This window comes from Dromiciops gliroides, chromosome 1 (genome assembly GCF_019393635.1).
Source record: "Dromiciops gliroides isolate mDroGli1 chromosome 1, mDroGli1.pri, whole genome shotgun sequence".
Classification (NCBI taxonomy): domain Eukaryota; kingdom Metazoa; phylum Chordata; class Mammalia; order Microbiotheria; family Microbiotheriidae; genus Dromiciops; species Dromiciops gliroides.
Window position 1 is genome coordinate 136,134,701 of NC_057861.1, and position 20,665 is coordinate 136,155,365.

Consider the following 20,665-nt stretch of genomic DNA (forward strand, 5'->3'; position numbering starts at 1 on the left):
TCGTCTCTTGACAAATATAAAATGGCCAGTCTTGGTTTCCTAATCGATATGATAGTGATAATAATAGAGCACAAATCACAGAGCCGTGAGGATAAAATGAGAAAGCATATATATGTGTATGTATGCTTATATATATTTATATATGTATGGTATTTTCCAAATCTCAGAAAACAATGTAAACGCTATTATTATGCTCCCCCTGTGACTTTAATGACAAGGAGAACCCACCGAAATAGACATCTACATCCAGAATTGACCTTAGAGGCCCTTATATGCAGTCTTCTCATTTACCAATAAGGAAACTAAGACACAGAGAGATTAAGTCACCAGCCCATGTTCACAGACCAAAAGAAAAGATTTGAACCTAGGTCTTCCTAACTCTATCCAATGCCCTATATGTTTTACCACACTGACTTTCCAAGCCTTCGATTCCTCACTTATCAAATGTAGATATAAATATTTGTAACCTCTACCTCATAAAATAACTGGGAAAAGTATTTTACAAAGAACAATGTGTTAGATTAAGGTATTGTAAATGAGTCAAAGTAGTAATGAATTCTGGGAGCTAACTCCATGAATTTCTATGTGGTTTTAATTTTGGTTACTTTCAGATAGGAAAACGCAGCCATTTATATAACATTTACACTTACCCCTTAATCCTTCATCCATACTTTCATTCATTCACTAAACATAGGGTGGGGGGAGGAGGAGAGAAGGAAGAGAGTTCTAAGCATGGAACTTTGATTTTATTAGTATATTGTTGTTGTTGTTGTTGTCGTCATTTCTTGCATGTCCAATTCTGCATGTCCCTAATTGGGGTTTTCCTAGCAAAGATACTGGAGTGCTTTGCCATTTCCTTCCCCAACTTATTTTACAGATGAGGAACTAAGGCAAATGGGATTAAGTGACTTGCCTAAAATCACACAGTGTTTGAGGTCAGATTTTAATTCAGGTCCTCCTGCCTCCAGGGCTGGAGTCTGCCCTTTTCCTTTGTATAGGGAATTACTAGTGAGAAAATTCCTATCAAGGTAATTTGGTAACTGTTCTACAACCTATAGTCAGATAGAGTTGAACAGAATACAGAGAGATTTGCCAACATTCACACAGCCAAAAAAGTGTCTGATGCAGGACTTAAAGCTGACGTTCTGACTCTGAAAGCCATGCATTATCAATTACATCCCTCTTGCCTCTCTCATACAATAAGCATATTCATTAATTCACTCATTTATCCTACAAATATTTATTACATGTTTACTAGTTGTAAAACTTTTCTAAATATGATATAAATATAAAACTTTTTGAGGAGCTTACATTAAGGTAAAAGGATGACCTACATGGAAAAATAATGTGAAATAGAATATAATAAATGCATATGAGAAGTACAGAAAGCTTTGAGAATTCAAATAAGTGAAAAATTAGAAGAAGCAGGCAAAGTTTTGTGGAGAATGTGGTATTTGCACTGTATCTTGAAGAGTGGGTAGGATTTCAATAATTAGAGACAGGGTAGGGGATTGTTTGCATAAAGAATTGTGTGAGCAAAGGGAGAGAAAGAATAGGATACTTTCACAAATTAGAAAATAACATTTGGCCTGAAGAACTCTGAGATAAAATATAATAAACTTTCTCTATGTGGAAAAATTAAAATCTTATCAGATGTTCACAAATTTGCTCAAATTTGAGAAATCATGAGGAAGAAAAGAATTATAGTCTACATATTCTTGTGATATGACAATCACCACATCCCAAATTACTCCTAATTTTGCCTGAGATAATAAAACAAATAATGATATTAAATACAAATCCTGCCAGTAATAAAAAATTTGCTACAGTTAAATATTAACAAATTATTGTAATACTTCTATTTGTATATCAAAAGCCATTAAGCAAAACTTCCCTATAACTGTACTCGAATATTTGTAAAAACTTGAATGGAAAAAATTTTCATTTTTTCCATAAAATTCTATTAAAATATTTTGTAAATTAAGAATGTGGAAGCATATCACATATTTATTTAAATTAACAAGAAGGATATCATACACAAATTTACTGTCTTAGTTTTCTGCTCTCCTAATAAGATTTTGTTGGATTTATTTAGTGAAGCATGTTGAGGTTGGAAGATATATGTGAATATACACAAATATATACATATATACACTTATATGACAGATGCATACATATATAAGAATGTATATAGGGCATCTCAAAAGTCAGTGCAGTTTTGTTTTAATAGCTTAAGAAGTATAAATACTAAAAACTTAAAAATTTCAACATTTGAAAGGTTAATTATTAAAAATTCTAAAATATTGATGTTTCTTATTAAAATTCAATATATTTGCTATCTTGTACTATGAATCAGTCTAATCAATTTTCATTTACTTAAAATTCAAAAAAAATTAAATAAAGTTTCAAATGATATCTTATAAGTTTGTGGTATTTATAATTTTAAAATTATTAAAACTTAAAACAATATTCAGACTTTGGGGATACCTTGTATATAATAAATTTAATTTTAAAAATGAAAAATTATACATTCATGTTTAAAATATTTCTCAACATTACATAACTAGTTGAACAAAGAATTTAAATTTTCGAGAAATATTATTTTATTTATATTTACCTATCTCTCTCTGGAGAATAGTGGTCATCCAGGACACGATGTCTGTCCATTCGGCTGATAGTATTATAATGTCCACTAGAAGGTCTTGTCCCTCGAAGTCCCTGTTCCACAGTTCGACTGAAAGAGATTAAAAGCCCATAAGTTATCTTCAATATTTCTGAACCATGTCCATAAACTAAATTGTGAAATTTTCTTTTTAGTGGAAAAATTGGGGGAAAAACCAACAGCAAGTATAATCTTAAATCTAATAGAACAGTAGTAATGTTGACATAAAATATACTGCTATTAGACACAGCATGAAAGCAAAAAGATATTTTCTGTAAAAGACTAATACCTTTAAAAATGGGAAAATATATAGTATGTACTAATTAAGAAAAACAAGAGGTAAAAGTAAGTTTCCAAAAGGGGGAAAAGAAAAAAAAAAACAATCATTCTTGTTGCTTTTGCAATCATATTGTTTTGATAACTTATAAGATTTGTTTAAACTACAGATTAAAACATGTAAGTAAAAAATGCCAAAATCAAAAACAAAAAAATACACTAACTCTCAGATTTTGCACCTCATTGACAAACATCACTCTACAAATCAATGAGTTGTTTATGTGTGTGCATGTGATGTATATGTGCATATAAATATTTAAAACATCATAATGGATCATATGCATATGAAAGGCAGAATAGTATAGTAGATATAGAGCTGGCCTAAGAGTCAAGAAGACCTGGGTTTGAGTTTCATATCTGACACACACTGATTGCGAGACTGAGCAAGTGAGTTAAATTCTCACTTCCGTAGGTAACTCTAAAACTATAAATTGAAGAGGTGTTGACTTTTATTTCTAGAGGGAATTTCCTAAATGAGGAGTCCCTTACATCGAAGAAATCACAAATCTAGTTCCTATTTCTATCCCCCATGTATATAATATAGAAAATAGAATATATATAAACACATATATATAATACACCAAATAACTTATTTAAAATATTTACTTAAAGTGTTAAATACATATTAGTTATTATTAATTTCATATAAAATATATACAGATAATAAGTCAACATAAATATAATATAGTTATACAAATACTTAGCTCATAGAGTTGTGATGAAAGTATTTTGCAATCCTGAGTATGGGCTATTATTTTTTATGTCTCTGAAAAAACCTTCTAAAGTCAAACTTAGTTCCTTATGGCATGGTGTTGATGATGGGTATTTAGGACTCTGCCAAAGAAGAAAAAGCTCCAGTAGAACATATAAACCTGGAAGAACTTTGGATGCTGTTTGGTAATATCATCTGTCATAAAATTTGGTAAACTGTGTTGTCTAAATCTCATCAACTAAAAACATCTAAGAATGTCATAACCCAAATCCAAAGTTTCCAGGTAAAGAAAAAAATGTGTAAACAATATAATCAGGCAGAATACAAGTCCAAAGAACCACAGTCAGAATCATACAAGCCTATAGTGAAAACAGTGCCTACTATGTGTTGGGCACTGTTAAGCACTGGGGGAGATACAGGCCAAAATCAGTCCCTATTCTAAAGGACTCACACTTTAATAGGGAAACAACAAATAAACAATTATGTACAGACAAAATGTGCAGAAGATTCACTGGAGAAAATGTGAGAGGGAAAAAACTAAGATTATGGAAGACCATAAAGGCTTTTTACATAAAGCAGAACTTAGTTGAGACTTGATAGAAGCAAGGGAAGCCAGGAGGCAGAGATGAAAAGAAAGAGTTCCAGGAATGAGAAACAGTCAGTGAAAATACTCAAAGTTGGTAGATGAAGTGTATTGTGCTAGGAAGAGGAAGGAGGCCATTGTCACTGGATGGTTATGGGAAGGGTTATATAGTTAAGACTAGAAAGGTAGGAAGGGTGCAGGTTAGGAAGGGCTTTAAAAGCCAAACAGAGAGCTATAAGTCATAAGGAGCCCCTGGAGACTATAAAATAGGAGAAAGACATGATCAGACCTATACTTTGAAGATCAATTTGAAAGCTAAATGGGGGGAGACTTGACGTAAGGAGACCTACCAAGAAGGCTATTCAAGCTCTAAGCATAATATAATGAGCAACTACACCAGGATGGTGGCAGTGTTAGAGGAGAAAAGGGAGCAAGCATATACAAAAGATGTTAGGAAGGTAGAAAAGAAAGAACAATGCAAATGATTATATATGGGTGGCAAGAAAAATCCCATAAAAGAGAGGAAATATTGAAAAAGAAGACACTTAAAACCAAGCATAATTAATCTTTCAAAACTGAGTATAATCTCATTGGGGGAAAATGGATCTTTAGTGGAAGAAAGAGGTCTTCCAAACATTCATAATAAAGAGAGCAGAATTAGGTATAATCTTTGAAATACAAATGGGTATGGGGAGGGACATAATAATTTATTAAGCATAGGCACTGTGCTAAGCACTTTATAAATATTATTTTATTTATCAAAATGCGAACACGAGAGATAAAAGAAAGCTCTAAAGTTAAATGCATTTGAACATTTGAAGGGCTTAAGAGATGAAGAAATGTTACATTCTAATAGAGTAAAAAAAAGAAAAATTCCCCTATACAATTATCCAGTTTCCATGGAAAGAAAACAAATTCAATCTGAATATGACTTTGTTCTATTTTTAAATATACAGATACTTATTTATATCTTTTATTTTTCCATTGAAAAAAATTTCTCCTAACACCCTTTCCTTCCCCCTCCCCCAGAGAGCTGTAAAAGAAACACAAAGAGAAAAACAAAATAAATGAATTGATCAGTACAACAACAACAAAAAATATGAAAACATATGCAGTGTTCATACCAGTAAACTGTCCACCTCAGCAAAGGAGTTAGGAGATATGTCTTTCATATATCTTCTTAGTGGCCATTTCTTGTTCTTTTTCATTTTTTCCACAAATGTTTTGAAATTCTTTCCATTTACATTGTTGAAATCACTGTGTTTATTGTTTCAATGACTCTCTTTCTATAAACTCTATATCAGTTCATCTAACTCTTTCTATGAATCTTTGTATTTATCATATTGCTCCTTACAGCACAGTAATATTTCATTACACCATGTACCAAAATTTGATTAGCCATTCCTCAATGAAAAGCATCTCTTTCCAGTTATTTACTAAAACAAAAAGTGATGCTACCTGTATTTTGGTGTATACTATTAAGCATGTTTGTTATTCGACATGGGGACTATTCAAGGACATCTTTGGTATAAATGCCTAGATGTGATACCTACTAGTGAGATCTCTTGGTCAATGGGTATGCATATTTTAATTTATGTATTATGCATTTCCAATTTTTTTCAAAATGGTTGTACTTATTCACAACTCTACAAACAATAAATTAATGTTCCTCTCTTCCCATAACCTCTCTAACATAATCTATTGCCATCCGTTGTCATATTTGTCAATCTGCTAATTTGATGTGAAATCTTTGGATGGTTTTAATTTGTATTTCTCTTATTATTAGTGATTTGGATCATCCTTTCATGTGGTTGATAAATTTGTAGTTCTTCTCTTGAGAACTGTTAATACTGTTTGACCATTTATGTTTTGGAGAATGAATGAATGAATGAGCTCATATTCTAAAAGGGGAGATAAAATATATGTAAGGTTTCAGCTGAAAGTCAGAAAGACAGTCCCAGGGTCTTAGTGCACAGTGTGAGTAGATGGTTATATTTCTTTTTTAATGTCATTTACATCGATATAATCATTTCAATTTCTGATGTTGAAATACTTGATTAGTGCCAAGAATTGTGGTGAACTTCTTCTTCTGAGTCTTCAAAAGATGTGGCTGTATTTCTGTATCTCTATAGAAGTTGATGCCCAAGATAATGGCTGAGGGTACTGGGCTGAAAGCATTGCTACTCCTAAAGCTCTTGGGATCTGGGTCCTGGACTGTCTCCAGCAGGCTCTGAAGGGAGATGGTAGTCAAGGTAGTAATTGTAGTTTGACTTATTTAGCACATGCTGCTTCCTGTCTCTCCCTCAGAGTGCCTTGCTGCTTCCATGAGGCTGGCTTGCCTGTTGTTTGAGTGGCAAATGGTTAGCAATTGGTGGGGATGGCTCTTCTTTCACAGGATTTACTTTATAGGTATTTAGGTAGCACAGTAAATAGAGGAATAAGCCTGAAATCATGAAGGACTGAGTTCAAATCCAGCCTGACATTTACTAGCTGTATAACACTGAGCAAGTCACAACCTCCATTTGCCTCAGTTTCCTCATCTTTAAAAATGGGGATAACAACATCACCTACCTCCCTGGTTTGCCTTTTGGTGTCTTTTTTTCCTAATAGTATTTTATTTTATTTTTTCTAATTACATATAAAGATAGTTTTCAACATTCATTTTTATAACATTTTGAATTTCAAATGCTTTTCCCTCCCTATCATTCATTCCCCTTCCCCAAGACAGCAAGCAAGATCCTGTTAAATATATTTCCACAATAGTCATGTTGTGAAAAAAAGAATCAGAACAAAAGGGAGAAACCACAATAAAGAAGAAACAAAAAAGTAACAAAAAAGTGAAAATACTATATTTCAATCTGCATTCAGACTCCATAATTCTTTTTCTGGATGTGGAGAGCATTTTTTATCATGAGCCTTTTGGAATTGTCTTGAATCACTGTACTGAGAAGAGATAAGTCTACCACAGTTGATCATCACACAATGCTGCAGTTACTGTGCACAATATTCTCCTGGTTCTGCTCACTTCACTTAGCAAGAGTTCAGCTAAGTCTTTCCAGGTTTTTCTGAAATCTGCCTGCTCATCATTTCTTTTATCACAACAGTATTCCATTATATTCATATACCACAACTTGTTCAGCCATTCCCCAATTGTTCGGCATTTCATCAATTTCCAATTCTTTGCCACCATAAAAAGAGCTGCTATAAATATTTTTTGCACCTATAAGTCTTTCCTCCTTTTTATGATCTCTTTGGGATATAGACCCAGTACTGGTACTGCTGGGTCAAAGGACAGGCATGGTTTTATAGCCCTCTGGGCATTTTCCCAAATTGCTCTCCATGAACAATGCATTAGTGTTCCAATTTTCCCAAATCTTCTACAACATTTATCATTTTCCCTTTTTTCATATTAGTCCATCCAAGAGGTGTAAAGTGGTACCTCAGAGTAGTTTTAATTTGCACTTATCTAATCAATAGTGACCAAGAACATTTTTCCTATGACTATAGATAGCCTTAATTTCTTCATCTGAAAACTGCCTATTCATATCCTTTGACCATTTCTCAATTGGGTATTGACTTGTATTCTTTAAATTTTATTCAGTTCTCTATATATTTGAAAAATTAGACCTTTATCAGAAACATTGACTATAAAAACTATTTCCCAGATTTCTGCTTTCCTTCTAATATTGGTTGCATTGGCTTTGCTTGTACACAATCTTTTTAATTTAACATAATCAAAATGATCCATTTTGCATTGAAAAATGTCCTCCATCTCATCTTTGGGCATAAATTCTTCCCATCTCCATAGATCTTATAGGGAAACTATTCCTTCCTCTTCTACTTCACCTATGGTATCACCCCTTATGTTTAAATAATGTACCCATTTTGGTACACAATGTAAGATGTTGGTCTATGTCTAGTTTCTGTTATACTATCTTCTAGTTTTCCCAGCTGCTTTTGTCAAATAGTGAGTTCTTAGTCCAAAAGCTGGAGTCTTTGGGTTTATCAAACAAGAGATTTCTATAGTAATTTACTACTGTGGCTTATGTGACTAGCCTATTTCACTGATCTACCACTCTATTTCTTAGCTGTTACCAAATGGTTTTAATGATTGCTGTCTTATAAAAATAGGTATAGATCTAGTCCATCTATATTGGACAGATAGTACAAATTAACAATAAGTAGGGCATAAATTCTAGCAGAAATGGGCTTGGATATACTAAGTTAAATACATTATTCTTTCATAGGTCAAGTCCTATGAAAGACTTTCAGTTAAATAATGGCACAAATATATTCTGGAAAGCAAATTGGAACTATGCCCAAAGGACAATCAAACTATGCATAACCTTTGATCCAGAAATACCAGTACTAAGTCAGTGTCCCAAAGACAAAATAAAATACTATTAACTAAACAGCCAAACAAACAAAAACAACTACATTACTCCCAATGGATTAGTAGTATTTACTGGGAATACAATAGAAAGAAGCCTTAGGCTTAACTATGTGACCCTGAGCAAGATATTTAACCCTGTTTGCCTCAGTTTCCTCATCTCTATAATTAGCTAGAGGAGAAAATGGCAAACCACTCCAATTTCTTTGCCAAGAAAACTCCAAAAGGAGTGACCAAACAACAAGAAACTTTATTTTTATAAACTGCAAGATGTTAAAAGTTAAAAATGGGAAAACAATCCTAAAATGATTAGTCTATTAATAATTAAAAATTTCATCTCTACATGGCATCCCCTACTCAGTAAACCCCAATGGCTCCCTATTACCTTTAAGATCAAATATTACATATTTTATTTGGCTTTTAAAGGACTTTATAACCTGGTCCCTCCCTATCTTACCAATCTTCTTACAGCTTATTCCTTCTCACATTGTCTAAAAACCAGTCATACTGGGGCAGCTAGGTGGTGCAGTGGATAGAGCACCAGCCCTGGAGTCAGGAGTACCTGAGTTCAAATCCAGCCTCAGACACTTAACACTTACTAGCTGTATGACCCTGGGCAAGTCACTTAAGCCCAACTGCCTCACTAAAAAACAAAACAAAACAAAACAAAACAAAAACCCAGTCATACTAGCCTCTTTGTTATACCTCAAAATTACATTCTGTCTCTAGGCCCGAGAATTTTTTTTTTTTGCAGGGCAATGAGGGTTAAGTGACTTGCCCAGGGTGACACAGCTAGTTAAGTGTCAAGTGTCTGAGGCCGGATTTGAACTCAGGTACTCCTGAATCCAGGGCTGGTGCCTTACCACTGCGCCACCTAGCTGCCCCTAGGCCTGAGAATTTTTTACTAGTTGTTTCCCATATCTGGAATACTCTCCCTCTTCAACTCCACCTCCAAAAGATAAAGTGTATATTGCAATAAAGCCAGTCACATGAATTTTTTTGTTTCCCAGTGCATATAAAAGTTATATGTACACTGTAGTTTTAAATGTGCAATAGTATTATGCCTAAAAATATGCATACCTTTAAAAAACACCTTAGTGTTAAAAATTCTAATCATCATCTGAGCCTTCAGTAAGTCATAATCTTTCTTGTAGGTGGAAGGTCTTGACTCAATGTTGGTAGCTGCTGACTGATCACTGTGGTGGTTGTTAAAGGTTGGGGTGCTGTAGCAATTTCTTAAAATAAAACAACAATGAAGGTTGCCACCTTCAATTGATTCTTCCTTTCACTTGAACATGTAAAGGCCATTGCAGGGTTATTAAATAGTCTAATTTCAATGTTGTTGTGTCTCAAAGACATGAGGAGAGAGGGGGGAACATTTGGTTGATGAAACAGTCAGAACAGAAATCATTTATCAATTAAGTTTGCTGTCTTATATGAGCACAGTTCATGGCACCCCAAAACAATTACAATAGTATCAAAGATGACTGATCAGAGATCATCAAAACGTGATAATAACGAAAAAATTGAAATATTGAGAGAATTACCAAAATGTGGCAGAGACATGGTGTGAGAATATGCTTTTGGGGAAATGCTTTCCCTTTATCTCCTGATCCTAGATCGAGGATGTCTTACCTAATAACAAATCCTTCCAGCTGCAGGGCAAATATTTACCCAGAAGTCCCCCTTTCTCCCTCGAATGATTCACAATTTCTCTACTTCTCCATCTTCTGTGAAAAGTATTACTTGGCTATACTAGATTTCCACAGAATGCTACTGATTGGCTATATACTCTAAGTAAGCCTGAACAGTGATAAAAACAAAATCTGTATCCTTGGAAGTTGAAACTACTATCAAACATTTCCTTAGAATGCTAATTCATTTCTTTACTTTCATTTTGGGCACCTATTTTTGACCCACAATCATTGCACCCTCGATGATGAGTATGCCTTTGCCAAGAAGTTCCATTACTCTTGATTAAAAGAATTTTCTAACAGTAATCTAAGCAGCAATTTGAGAGATGCCAGTATGAAGGAACCAGAGCTTATAGCTAGTGGCAGATTCCCCTTATGTGCTCTTTTTGTTGTCAAAGATGAAAATTGGCATGAACATTGTCACAGTCAAAGGAAAGAAGCTTGTCAGGGAGCTTCTCAGAGTTCCTATCCAAAAAAACCTATCCAAAAAAAACCAACCCCTTCTTTTACTCTGCCACTATCCCCTTTTAATCACAGGTTCTTACACGGAGGAAAAAAGGCCTATTCAATTATCTCCCTTTTGAATTAGAAATAACCTTAGGATCTTTGTGATATATGAAAAATGGTACTATCATGTTCCTATTAGATATGATATCTGCACCAACTAAAAGTAATTGGCTGCCACAGGAATTCAAATCAGAAGATGAGTATGAAGGAAATTGTCAAGAACCACAAACCAAAGGACAATTCTATTTCTCCTAAATACAATACCTCTTGTCTACCTAAAAGCCATTAAAAGCTAAAATGACAAATAGGATGAGAACCAGGTTCTATAAGCCTCCTATGCTTCCTTCAATCCATATCAGAACCATTTTCTCACTGACGGGCTAAAACATATAACAGAAGCAATGGATTCTAAAGGGCTGATACCAAATTCCCATAAGATTTTCCTTAAATTTTAAGTAGGCTCAATTTCTTCATTCTTAAAATTAACCTCAAAAGCAAAAAGAAATCCAAACTCCTTTTAAAAGATACTCATCTTCTTACCTTTGACAATCACTGACAATGACTCATTTCACAATAAATGATAAAGAATCTATCTTTTTGTCATGGTACCAGGGAAGTCTATTATTATATTTTTGGATATTTCTAAATGCTCATAAATTTTTCTATGTATAACATCCAATTTCACTTGTTGCAACTGTTACTCATTGCTCCTAGTTTTGCACCCTGGGATCAAGTAAAACAAGTGTAATTACTCTTTTGAAAAATTAAATATTTCCCAATTACATGTACCAATCTAGTAAGTATATATTTTCACTTTTGGAACCAATTTGGATGTGAGTGAAATATAAACATTTACCTCCCCCCACCCCTAGTATTTCCCCCTCTACTGTAGAAGCTCTTGGCACATCTTTTTTATGTGAGATTTTTCCTATTCTTCCTCTCCCTTTCTCCTTATCCAAGAGCATCTCTCTTCCTCACCTATTCATTTTTTCTTGCTCCATCCCAACATGATCAATTCATTCCCACACCCTGTTTAGATGTAGAATCCTTCTGGCTGCCTTAATATTGATAAAGTTCTTAGGAGAACTATATCATCCTGCCATATAGAAAGGTACACAGTTTAACCTTATAATTTCTCTCTTTTTTGGGGGGGGGGCAGGGCAATGAGGGTGAAGTGACTTGCTCAGGGTCACACAGCTAGTAAGTGTCAAGTGTCTGAAGCTGGATTTGAACTCAGGTCCTCCTGAATCCAAGGCCAGTGCTTTAACCACTGCACCACCTAGCTGCCCCCTATAATTTCTTTTTTATGTTCACCCATTTATGCTTTTCTTGAGTCATATTTAAAAACCAAATTTTATATTCAGCTTTGATCTTCATCTGGAATTCTGAAAGTTCTCTATTTAATCAAATATCTGTGTGGTTTTTTTTTCCATTGAAGGGTTATATTCAATTTTGCTAGGTAGGTTATTCTTGATTGTAATTCCATCTCTTTTGCTTTTGAGAATGTCAAATCCCAGGCCCTTTGCTCCGTTAATGTAGAAGCTGCTAAAATCTGTGCTATACTGAGTGTGGTATAGGAATAGTTTCTTTCTGGTGTCTTTATGTATTTTCTCTTTGACCTGGGAGCTCTGGAATTTGACTATATTATTCTTAGGAGTTTTCATTTTGAGATCAGTGAATTCTTTAAATTTCTATTTTACCCTCTGGTTCTAAGATACTGGGGATAGATTTCATTGATGTATTTTTTTTTCCTCTTATGAGATATTTTATTTTTTCCGTTACATGTAAAGATAGTTCTCAACTTTTGTTTATACATGCTTTACAATTTCAGATTTTTCTCCCTCCCTCCACTCCCTCCACCCTCCCCTAGACAGCAGGTAATCTGATATAGGTTATATATATATATATATACACACACATATATATACACATAATAACATTAATCCTATTTCTGCATTAATCCTGTTACAAGAGAATCAGAGCAGTGATGCAAAACCTCAAAATAGAAAAAAAAAACAACAGCACCCAAAACAAAAGAAATAATATGGTTCAATCAGCATCTATACTCCACAGTTCTTTCTTTCTTTTTTTTTCTTGGATTTGGAGATCCTCTTCTATCATGAGTTCCCTGGAACTCTTCTGTACCATTGCATTGGTGAGAAGAATATAGTCCATCACAGTAGGTCAACACTCAATGTTGATGATACTGTGTACAATGTTCTCCTGGTTCTGCTCATCTCACTCATCATCAGCTCACGTAAGACCCTCCAGGTTTCTCTGAACTCTTCCTGCTCATCATTTCTTACAGCACAATAGTATTCCATTGTATTCATATACCACAACTTGTCCAGCCATTCCCCAATTGATGGGCACCCCCTCAACTTCCAATTCCTTGCTACCACGTAAAGAGCAGCTATAAATATTTTTGTACATGTGGGTCCCTTTCCCCCTTCCATGATTTCTTTGGGCAAAAGACCTAAAAGTGGGATTGCTGGGTCAAAGGGTATGCACAGCTTTATCGCCCTTTGGGCATAATTCCAAATTGCTCTCCAGAATGGTTGGATCAGCTCACAGCTCCACCAACAATGCATTAGTGTTCCAATTTTCCCACAGCCTCTCCAACATTTATTATCTTCCTTTTTTGTCATTTTAGCCAATCTGATAGGTGTCAGGTGGTACCTCAGAGTTGTTTTAATTTGCATCTCTCTAATCATTAGAGATTTAGAGCATTTTTTCATATGGGAATAGATAGCTTTGGTTTCTTCATCAGAAAACTGCCTGTTCATATCCTTTGACCATTTCTCAATTGGGGAATGACTTGGATTCTTATAAATTTGATTTAATTCCCTATATATTTTAGAGATGAGGCCTTTATCAGAAGCACTGGCCTCAAAAATTGTTTCCCAGCTTTCTGCCTCCCTTCCAATTTTGGATGCATTGCTTCTGTTTGTACAAAAATTTTTTAATTTAATATAATCAAAATCATCTACTTTGCATTTTATAATATACTCTATCTCACGTTTGGTCAAAAACTGTTCTCCTTTCCAAAGATCTGATAGGTACACTATTCCTTTCTCTCCTAATTTACCTATGGTATCACCTCTTATGTCTAAATCATGTATCCATTTTGACCTTATTTTAGTATAAGGTGTAAGATGTTGGTCTAAGCCTAATTTCTGCCATACTATCTTCCAGTTTTCCCAGCAGTTTTTGTCAAATACTGAGTTCCTATCCCAGAAGCTGGAGTCTTTGGGTTTATCAAACACTACATTACTAGTGTCATTTACTACTGCATTTCCTGAGCCTAGCCTATTCCATTGATCTACCACTCTATTTTTTAGCCAGTACCAGATAGTTTTGATGACTGCCGCTTTATAGTAAAGCTCCAGGTTTGGTACCGCTAACCCACCTTCCTGTGAATTTTTTTTCATTATTTCCCTGGATATTCTTGATTTTTTGTTTTTCCAGATGAATTTTGTTATTATTTTTTCTAGCTGTATAAAATAATTTTTAGGTAGCCTGATTGGTATGGCACTGAATAAGTAAATTAATTTAGGCAGTATTGTCATTTTTACTATATTAGCTCTGCCTATCCATGAGCAATTGATATCTTTCCAATTATTTAGATCTGATTTGATTTGTGTGAAGAGTGTTTGGTAGTTGTGTTCATAGAGTTCTTGGGTTTGTCTTGGCAAGTAGACTCCCAAGTATTTTATATTACCTACCGTTACTTTAAATGGAATTTCTCTTTCTATCTCTTGCTGCTGGACTTTGTTGGTCATGTATAGAAATGCTGATGATTTATGTGGATTTATTTTATATCCTGCTACTTTGCTAAAGTTGTTAATTGTTTCAAGTAATTTTTGGCTTGATTCTCGAGGATTCCTTAAGTATACCATCATATCATCTGCAAAGAGTGATAGTTTTGTTTCTTCCTTGCCTATTCTAATTCCTTTAATTCCTTTCTCTTCTCTGATTGCTAAAGTTAACATTTCTAGAACAATATTAAATAATAGGGGTGATAATGGACATCCCTGTTTCACCCCTGATCTTATTGGGAAGGCCTCTAATTTATCTCCATTGCATATAATACTTGCTGATGGCTTTAGGTAGATACTGTTTATTATTCTAAGGAAAGCTCCCCCTATTCCTAAACTCTCTAGTGTTTTTATTAGGAATGGGTGCTGTACTTTGTCAAAAGCTTTCTCTGCATCTATTGAGATAATCATATGATTTTGGTTGGTTTTCTTATTGATGTGGTTGATTATGTTAATAGTTTTCCTAATGTTGAACCAGCCCTGCATTCCTGGTATAAATCCCACCTGGTCATAGTGTATTATCCTGGTGATCACTTGCTGTAATCTCCTTGCTAATATCTTATTTAAGATTTTAGCATCAATATTCATTAGGGAAATTGGTCTATAATTTTCTTTCTCTGTTTTTGCTTTGCCTGGTTTTGGTATCACCACCATATTTGTGTCATAAAACGAATTTGGTAGAACTCCTTCTTCACCTATTTTTCCAAATAATTTGTATAATATTGGAATTAATTGTTCTTTAAATGTTTGGTAAAATTCACCCGTAAACCCATCTGGCCCTGGGGATTTTTTCTTAGGGAGTTCATTAATAGCTTGTTCAATTTCTTTTTCTAATATGGGTTTATTTAAGGATTTTATTTCCTCTTCAGTTAACCTGGGCAGTTTGTATCTTTGTAAATATTCATCCATTTCATTTAGATTGTCAAATTTATTGGCATACAGTTGGGCAAAATATTTCCTAATTATTGCTTTAATTTCCACTTCATTGGTGGTAACATCACCCTTTTCATTTTTGATACTGGTAATTTGGTTTTCTTCTTTCTTTTTTTTAATCAAATTAACCAATATTTTATCTATTTTATTGGTTTTTTCATAAAACCAGCTCTTAGTTTTATTGATTAATTCTATAGTTTTTTTGCTTTCAATCTTATTGATTTCTCCTTTAATTTTCAGGATCTCTAATTTAGTGTCTAATTGGGGATTTCTAATTTGTTCTTTTTCTAGCTTTTTAAGTTGCATGCCCAATTTATTAATCTCCTCTTTCTCTTTCTTATTCATGTAAGCATTTAGAGCTATAAATTTTCCCCTAAGCACTGCTTTGGCTGCATCCCATAGATTTTGGTATGTTATCTCATTATTGTCATTCTCTTGGATAAAGTTATTGATTGTTTCTATGATTTCTTGTTTGGCCCATTCATTCTTTAGAATGAAATTATTTAGTTTCCAATTGATTTTCATTCTACTTTTCCCTGGCTCTTTCTTACATGTAATTTTTATTGCATCATGATCTGAGAAGGATGCATTTACTATTTCTGCCTTTCTACATTTTACTATGATGTTTTTGTGCCCTAATACATGGTCAATTTTTGAAAATGTTCCATGTACTGCTGAGAAAAAGGTATATTCCTTTCTATCCCCATTCAATTTTCTCCAGACATCTATCATGTCTAACTTTTCTAGTAATCTATTCACCTCTTTCACTTCTTTCTTATTTATTTTTTGGCTAGATTTATCTAATTCTGAGAGGGGGAGATTCAGATCTCCCACTAGTATAGTATTACTGTCTAATTCCTCTTGTAACTCATTTAACTTCTCCTCTAAGAACTTGGATGCTATACCACTTGGCGCATACATATTCAATATTGATATTACTTCATTATCTATAGTACCTTTAAGTAAGATGTAATTTCCTTCCTTATCTCTTTTAACAAGATCTATTTTTGCCTGCACTTTGTCTGAGATAAGGATTGCTACCCCTGCCTTTTTTACTTTAGCTGAGGCATAATATATTCTGCTCCAGCCTTTTACCTTTACTCTGTGTGTATCTCTCTGCTTCAAATGTGTTTCTTGTAAACAGCATATTGTAGGGTTCTGGTTTTTAATCCACTCTGCAATTCGCTTCTGTTTTATAGCAGAGTTCATCCCATTCACATTCACAGTTATTATTACTGACTGTCTATTCCCCTCCATTCTATTTACCCCCTTTGTACTTTTTCCCCCCTTCTTTCACCCTATTCCTCCTCACCAACGTTTTACTTCTTACCCCTGCCTCCCCCAATCTGCCCTCCCTTTTTATCACCCCCCTCTCTTTTCTTTACCCTTTTCTCCCTTGCTTTTGTCCTCCCTTCTATCAGTCCCCCCCTTTCCCTTCCCCTTTTGTTTCCCTAAAGAATGAGTTAAGTTTCTTTATCCCAATGAACGTATATGTTATTCCCTCTTTGAGTCAAATCTAATGAGAATAGGGTTGAAACTATGTTCCCCCCTCCTTTCTTTCCCTCTATTGTAATAGGTTTTTTTTCCACCTCTTCATATGATATAATTCATCCCATTCCACCTCCCCTTTCCTCTCCTCCCCATAGACTCCCTTTTTATCCCCTTAATTCTTTTGTATCATCACATCAAAGACAATTTATATTTATACCCTCTATATAAAGTCCTTCTCTCTGCCCAAATACATTTACAGTTCTTAAGAGTTATGAGTATTATTTTCCTGTGTAGGGATATAAACAGTTTAACCTAATAGGGTAACTTTTTTTTTTTCCCCCTCTGTTTACCTTTTTAAACTTCTCTTGAGTCTTGTATGTTGAGATCAAATTTTCTATTCAGTTCTGGTCTTTTCACCAGGAAGGATTGAAAGTCCCCAATGTCATTAAATGTCCATCTTTTCCCCTGAAAGAAAATGCACATTTTTGCTGGGTAATAGATTCTCGGCTGCAATCCAATCTCCTTTGCCTTCCGGAATATCATATTCCAAGCCTTGAGATCCTTTAATGTTGAAGCTGCCAGGTCCTGAGCAATCCTGACTGTGGCTCCATGATATTTAAATTGCTTCTTTCTGGCTGCTTGGAGTATTTTCTCCTTCACCTGATAATTCTGGAATTTGGCTACAATATTCCTTGGAGTTTTCCTTTTGGGGTCTCTTTCAGGAGGTGATCGATGGATTCTTTCAATGATGATTTTATCCTCTGATTCTATGATATCAGGGCAGTTCTCCTTAATAATTTCCTGGAATATGGTATCTAGATTCTTTTTCTGGTCATGGCTTTCAGGCAGTCCAATGATTCTCAAATTGTCTCTCCTCGATCTGTTTTCCAGATCAGTTGTCTTTCCAATGAGGTATTTCACATTTTCTTCTATTTTTTCATTTTTTTTATTCTGCTTGACTGATTCTTGGTGTCTCATGGATTCCTTATCTTCCAACTGTCCCACTTTAATTTTTAAGGCATTGTTTTCTTCAGTGAGATTATGCACCTTTTTTTCCATTTGGCTAAGTGAATTTTTTAAGGTACTGTTTTCTTCAGTGAGATTATGCACCTTTTTTTCCATTTGGCTAAGTGAATTTTTTAAGGTATTGTTTTCTTCAGTGAGATTATGCAGCTTTTTTTCCATTTGGCCAAATGAATTTTTTAAGGCTTTGTTTTCTTCAGCTTCCTTTTCCAAGCTGCTGATTCTTTTTTCATAGTTTTTTTGTTTTGCTTTCATTTCTCTCCCCATTTTTTCTTCTACCTCTTGCAATTGATTTTTAAAATCCTTTTTGAGCTCTTCCAGGAAGGCTTTTTGTTCTTGCGACCAATTCACCTTCCCTTGTGAGGCTTCAGATGTAGACAATTTGAGGCTATTGTCCTCATCTGAGTTTGTGTTGGCTTCTTCCCTATTGATACAGAAGCTCTCAATGGAGAGGGCTCTTTTTTGCTTCTTACTCATTATTGCAGCTTATTTATTTATTCTTTAAGTTGAGGTCTGCTCTGGGGGCACCAGGGTCCCTGTTTTGGGCTTCTTGTGCAGGTGTATAGGTGCTGTGTGACCGGGCTTTTACTCTGAGGCCTTTATGGTGTGTGGCGATCCCCCGCCCTGCACTTCCTGTCTGAGTGCGCTCGGCCAGCCAGGCGCCAGACCCCGGTGTCTGATCCCGCCGTTCGTGGCCCTCTCAGCTGGTGCAAGTAGGTTTTTCCACTGTCCTTCTTGGCCACCAGATTTTTGAACCAGGTTCCGGGAGCCTCAGTTGTTCGGCTGTGGCCTGCAGCTCCTGCTGACTTGCCCCGACCCCCTCGGCGCTGGGTTGCTGCCCTGCGCTGGGCCTCCCTTTTGCCCGAGTCAGACCGACCTTTTCCTGAAGTCTTCTAAATTATCTCTGGTTGGAGGACTGTGTCTCTCTGTCTCTTTGCAGGTTCTGTAGTTTCAGAATCCATCCAGAGGCTTGATTTAATGTTCGTTTTGAGGGAACAGAAGGAGAGCTCAGGCAGCTTGCTGCTTCCTCTCTGCCATCTTGGCTCCGCCCCCTCATTGATGTATTTTTTAAAAAAATATGGTGTCAGGGGCAGCTAGGTGGCACAATGGATAAAGCACCAGTCCTGGATTCAGGAGGACCTAAGTTCAAAACTAGCCTCAGACACATGACACTTACTTGCTGTGTGACCCTGGGCAAGTCACTTAACCCTCAATGCCCCGGAAAAAAAAATATGGTGTCTATGCCCTTTCTTTGATCATGGCTTTCAAGTAATATATTTTAACTTTCTCTCTCTCTGATCTATTTTTTCCAGGTCAGCAGCTTTTCCAATGAGGAATTTCACATTTTCTTTTTTTTCCCATTCTTTTGAATGTGTTTTGCGCTTCTGGATGTCTCATGGAGTCATTAGCTTCCACTTACCCCGTTCTGTTCTAATTGTGAAGGAATTATTTTCTTCAGTGAGCTTTTTTACCTATTTTTCCATCTGGCAAATTCTGTTTGTTAAGGTGTTATTTTCTTCAGTCTTCTTTGTGCCTCTGGCATGTTAAATAGTACCTCATTCTATTTAAAGAGTTCTTTTTTCTCAAATAGCTATATTCTTTTGCTATGCTTTACAGCATAATATGAAATTAGTTATTAAAAATTCATATATTAATTTCATTTCATAACAATAGAATTATAAAATATATAATATTACTTACCTTTGTGGAGGAGGGACACTGGGTGACCATGACCTAGTTCTTCCTATACTATCTACTCGGTGAGGTGACCCAGATGGTGAACAATGATTTGATGACATCACTTGTTCTGGCACAGACAATGTTGAACTCTGAAGGTCTCTTCCATTGTGTCGATAATCTACAGATCATAAATATTGAAATTCAAAACTTTAAAAAAATTTTCCTACTTAAGCAAGATATGCTGAAACTATACTTTTAGATGAAGTATGTGAAAAATAGGTAAGCAATTATCAAATGTGAAAAACCCTAATGATTAATATAAACTCTGACATTTTTATATTACCTAGCTTTTCAAATTTATCTAAAAATTAATTGAATACTTATAATATATTAAGCACTGTTATATTCAGTGGAGGTTTACAAATAATAAAACTTAATCTCTTCCCTTCACAACTTGACAGTACTGCAGTTCAGTTGAATTCCATTCAACAAATATTTATCCAGTACAACATGCAAAGCACTGAACTATATTCTGGGGATTAAAAGGAAAAGAAAAACAAAATAGTCCCTTCCTATGTGCCTTACATTCTATTGGGCATATACAAGATGTGTTCAAATAAGTAACTAGAAAGTATTTATGAAGAAATATAAAATTATTTAAAGGAGAGGTGCTAATAACAGGGAAAAAGAGAGGAACTAGTAAAAGCTCAGGCATCTGAGCAGTACATTCCACAAAACAGAAGTGAGAAGTGTGTATATATGTATATTCAAGACATAGGAGACCTGTTGTGCAAAGGCACAGAATGGGAAAAGGAATTTCTTGTATGGATAACTAG

At 34.9% G+C, this 20,665-nt stretch overlaps 1 protein-coding gene across 42 annotated transcripts in view; it reads right to left on the reverse strand.

Moving 5' to 3' along the window:
- Positions 1 to 20,665, reverse strand: part of RIMS2 (regulating synaptic membrane exocytosis 2) — an 821,964-nt gene that overhangs the window by 319,473 nt on the left and 481,826 nt on the right. For all 42 annotated transcript variants that reach the window (XM_043983649.1, XM_043983450.1, XM_043983385.1 and 39 more), the window contains 2 exons: positions 19,851 to 20,007; positions 2,618 to 2,734 (listed from right to left, as the gene is read on the reverse strand). In XM_043983649.1, the coding sequence (XP_043839584.1) occupies positions 2,618 to 2,734; positions 19,851 to 20,007 (274 nt within the window). The remainder of the gene's footprint in view (positions 1 to 2,617; positions 2,735 to 19,850; positions 20,008 to 20,665) is intronic.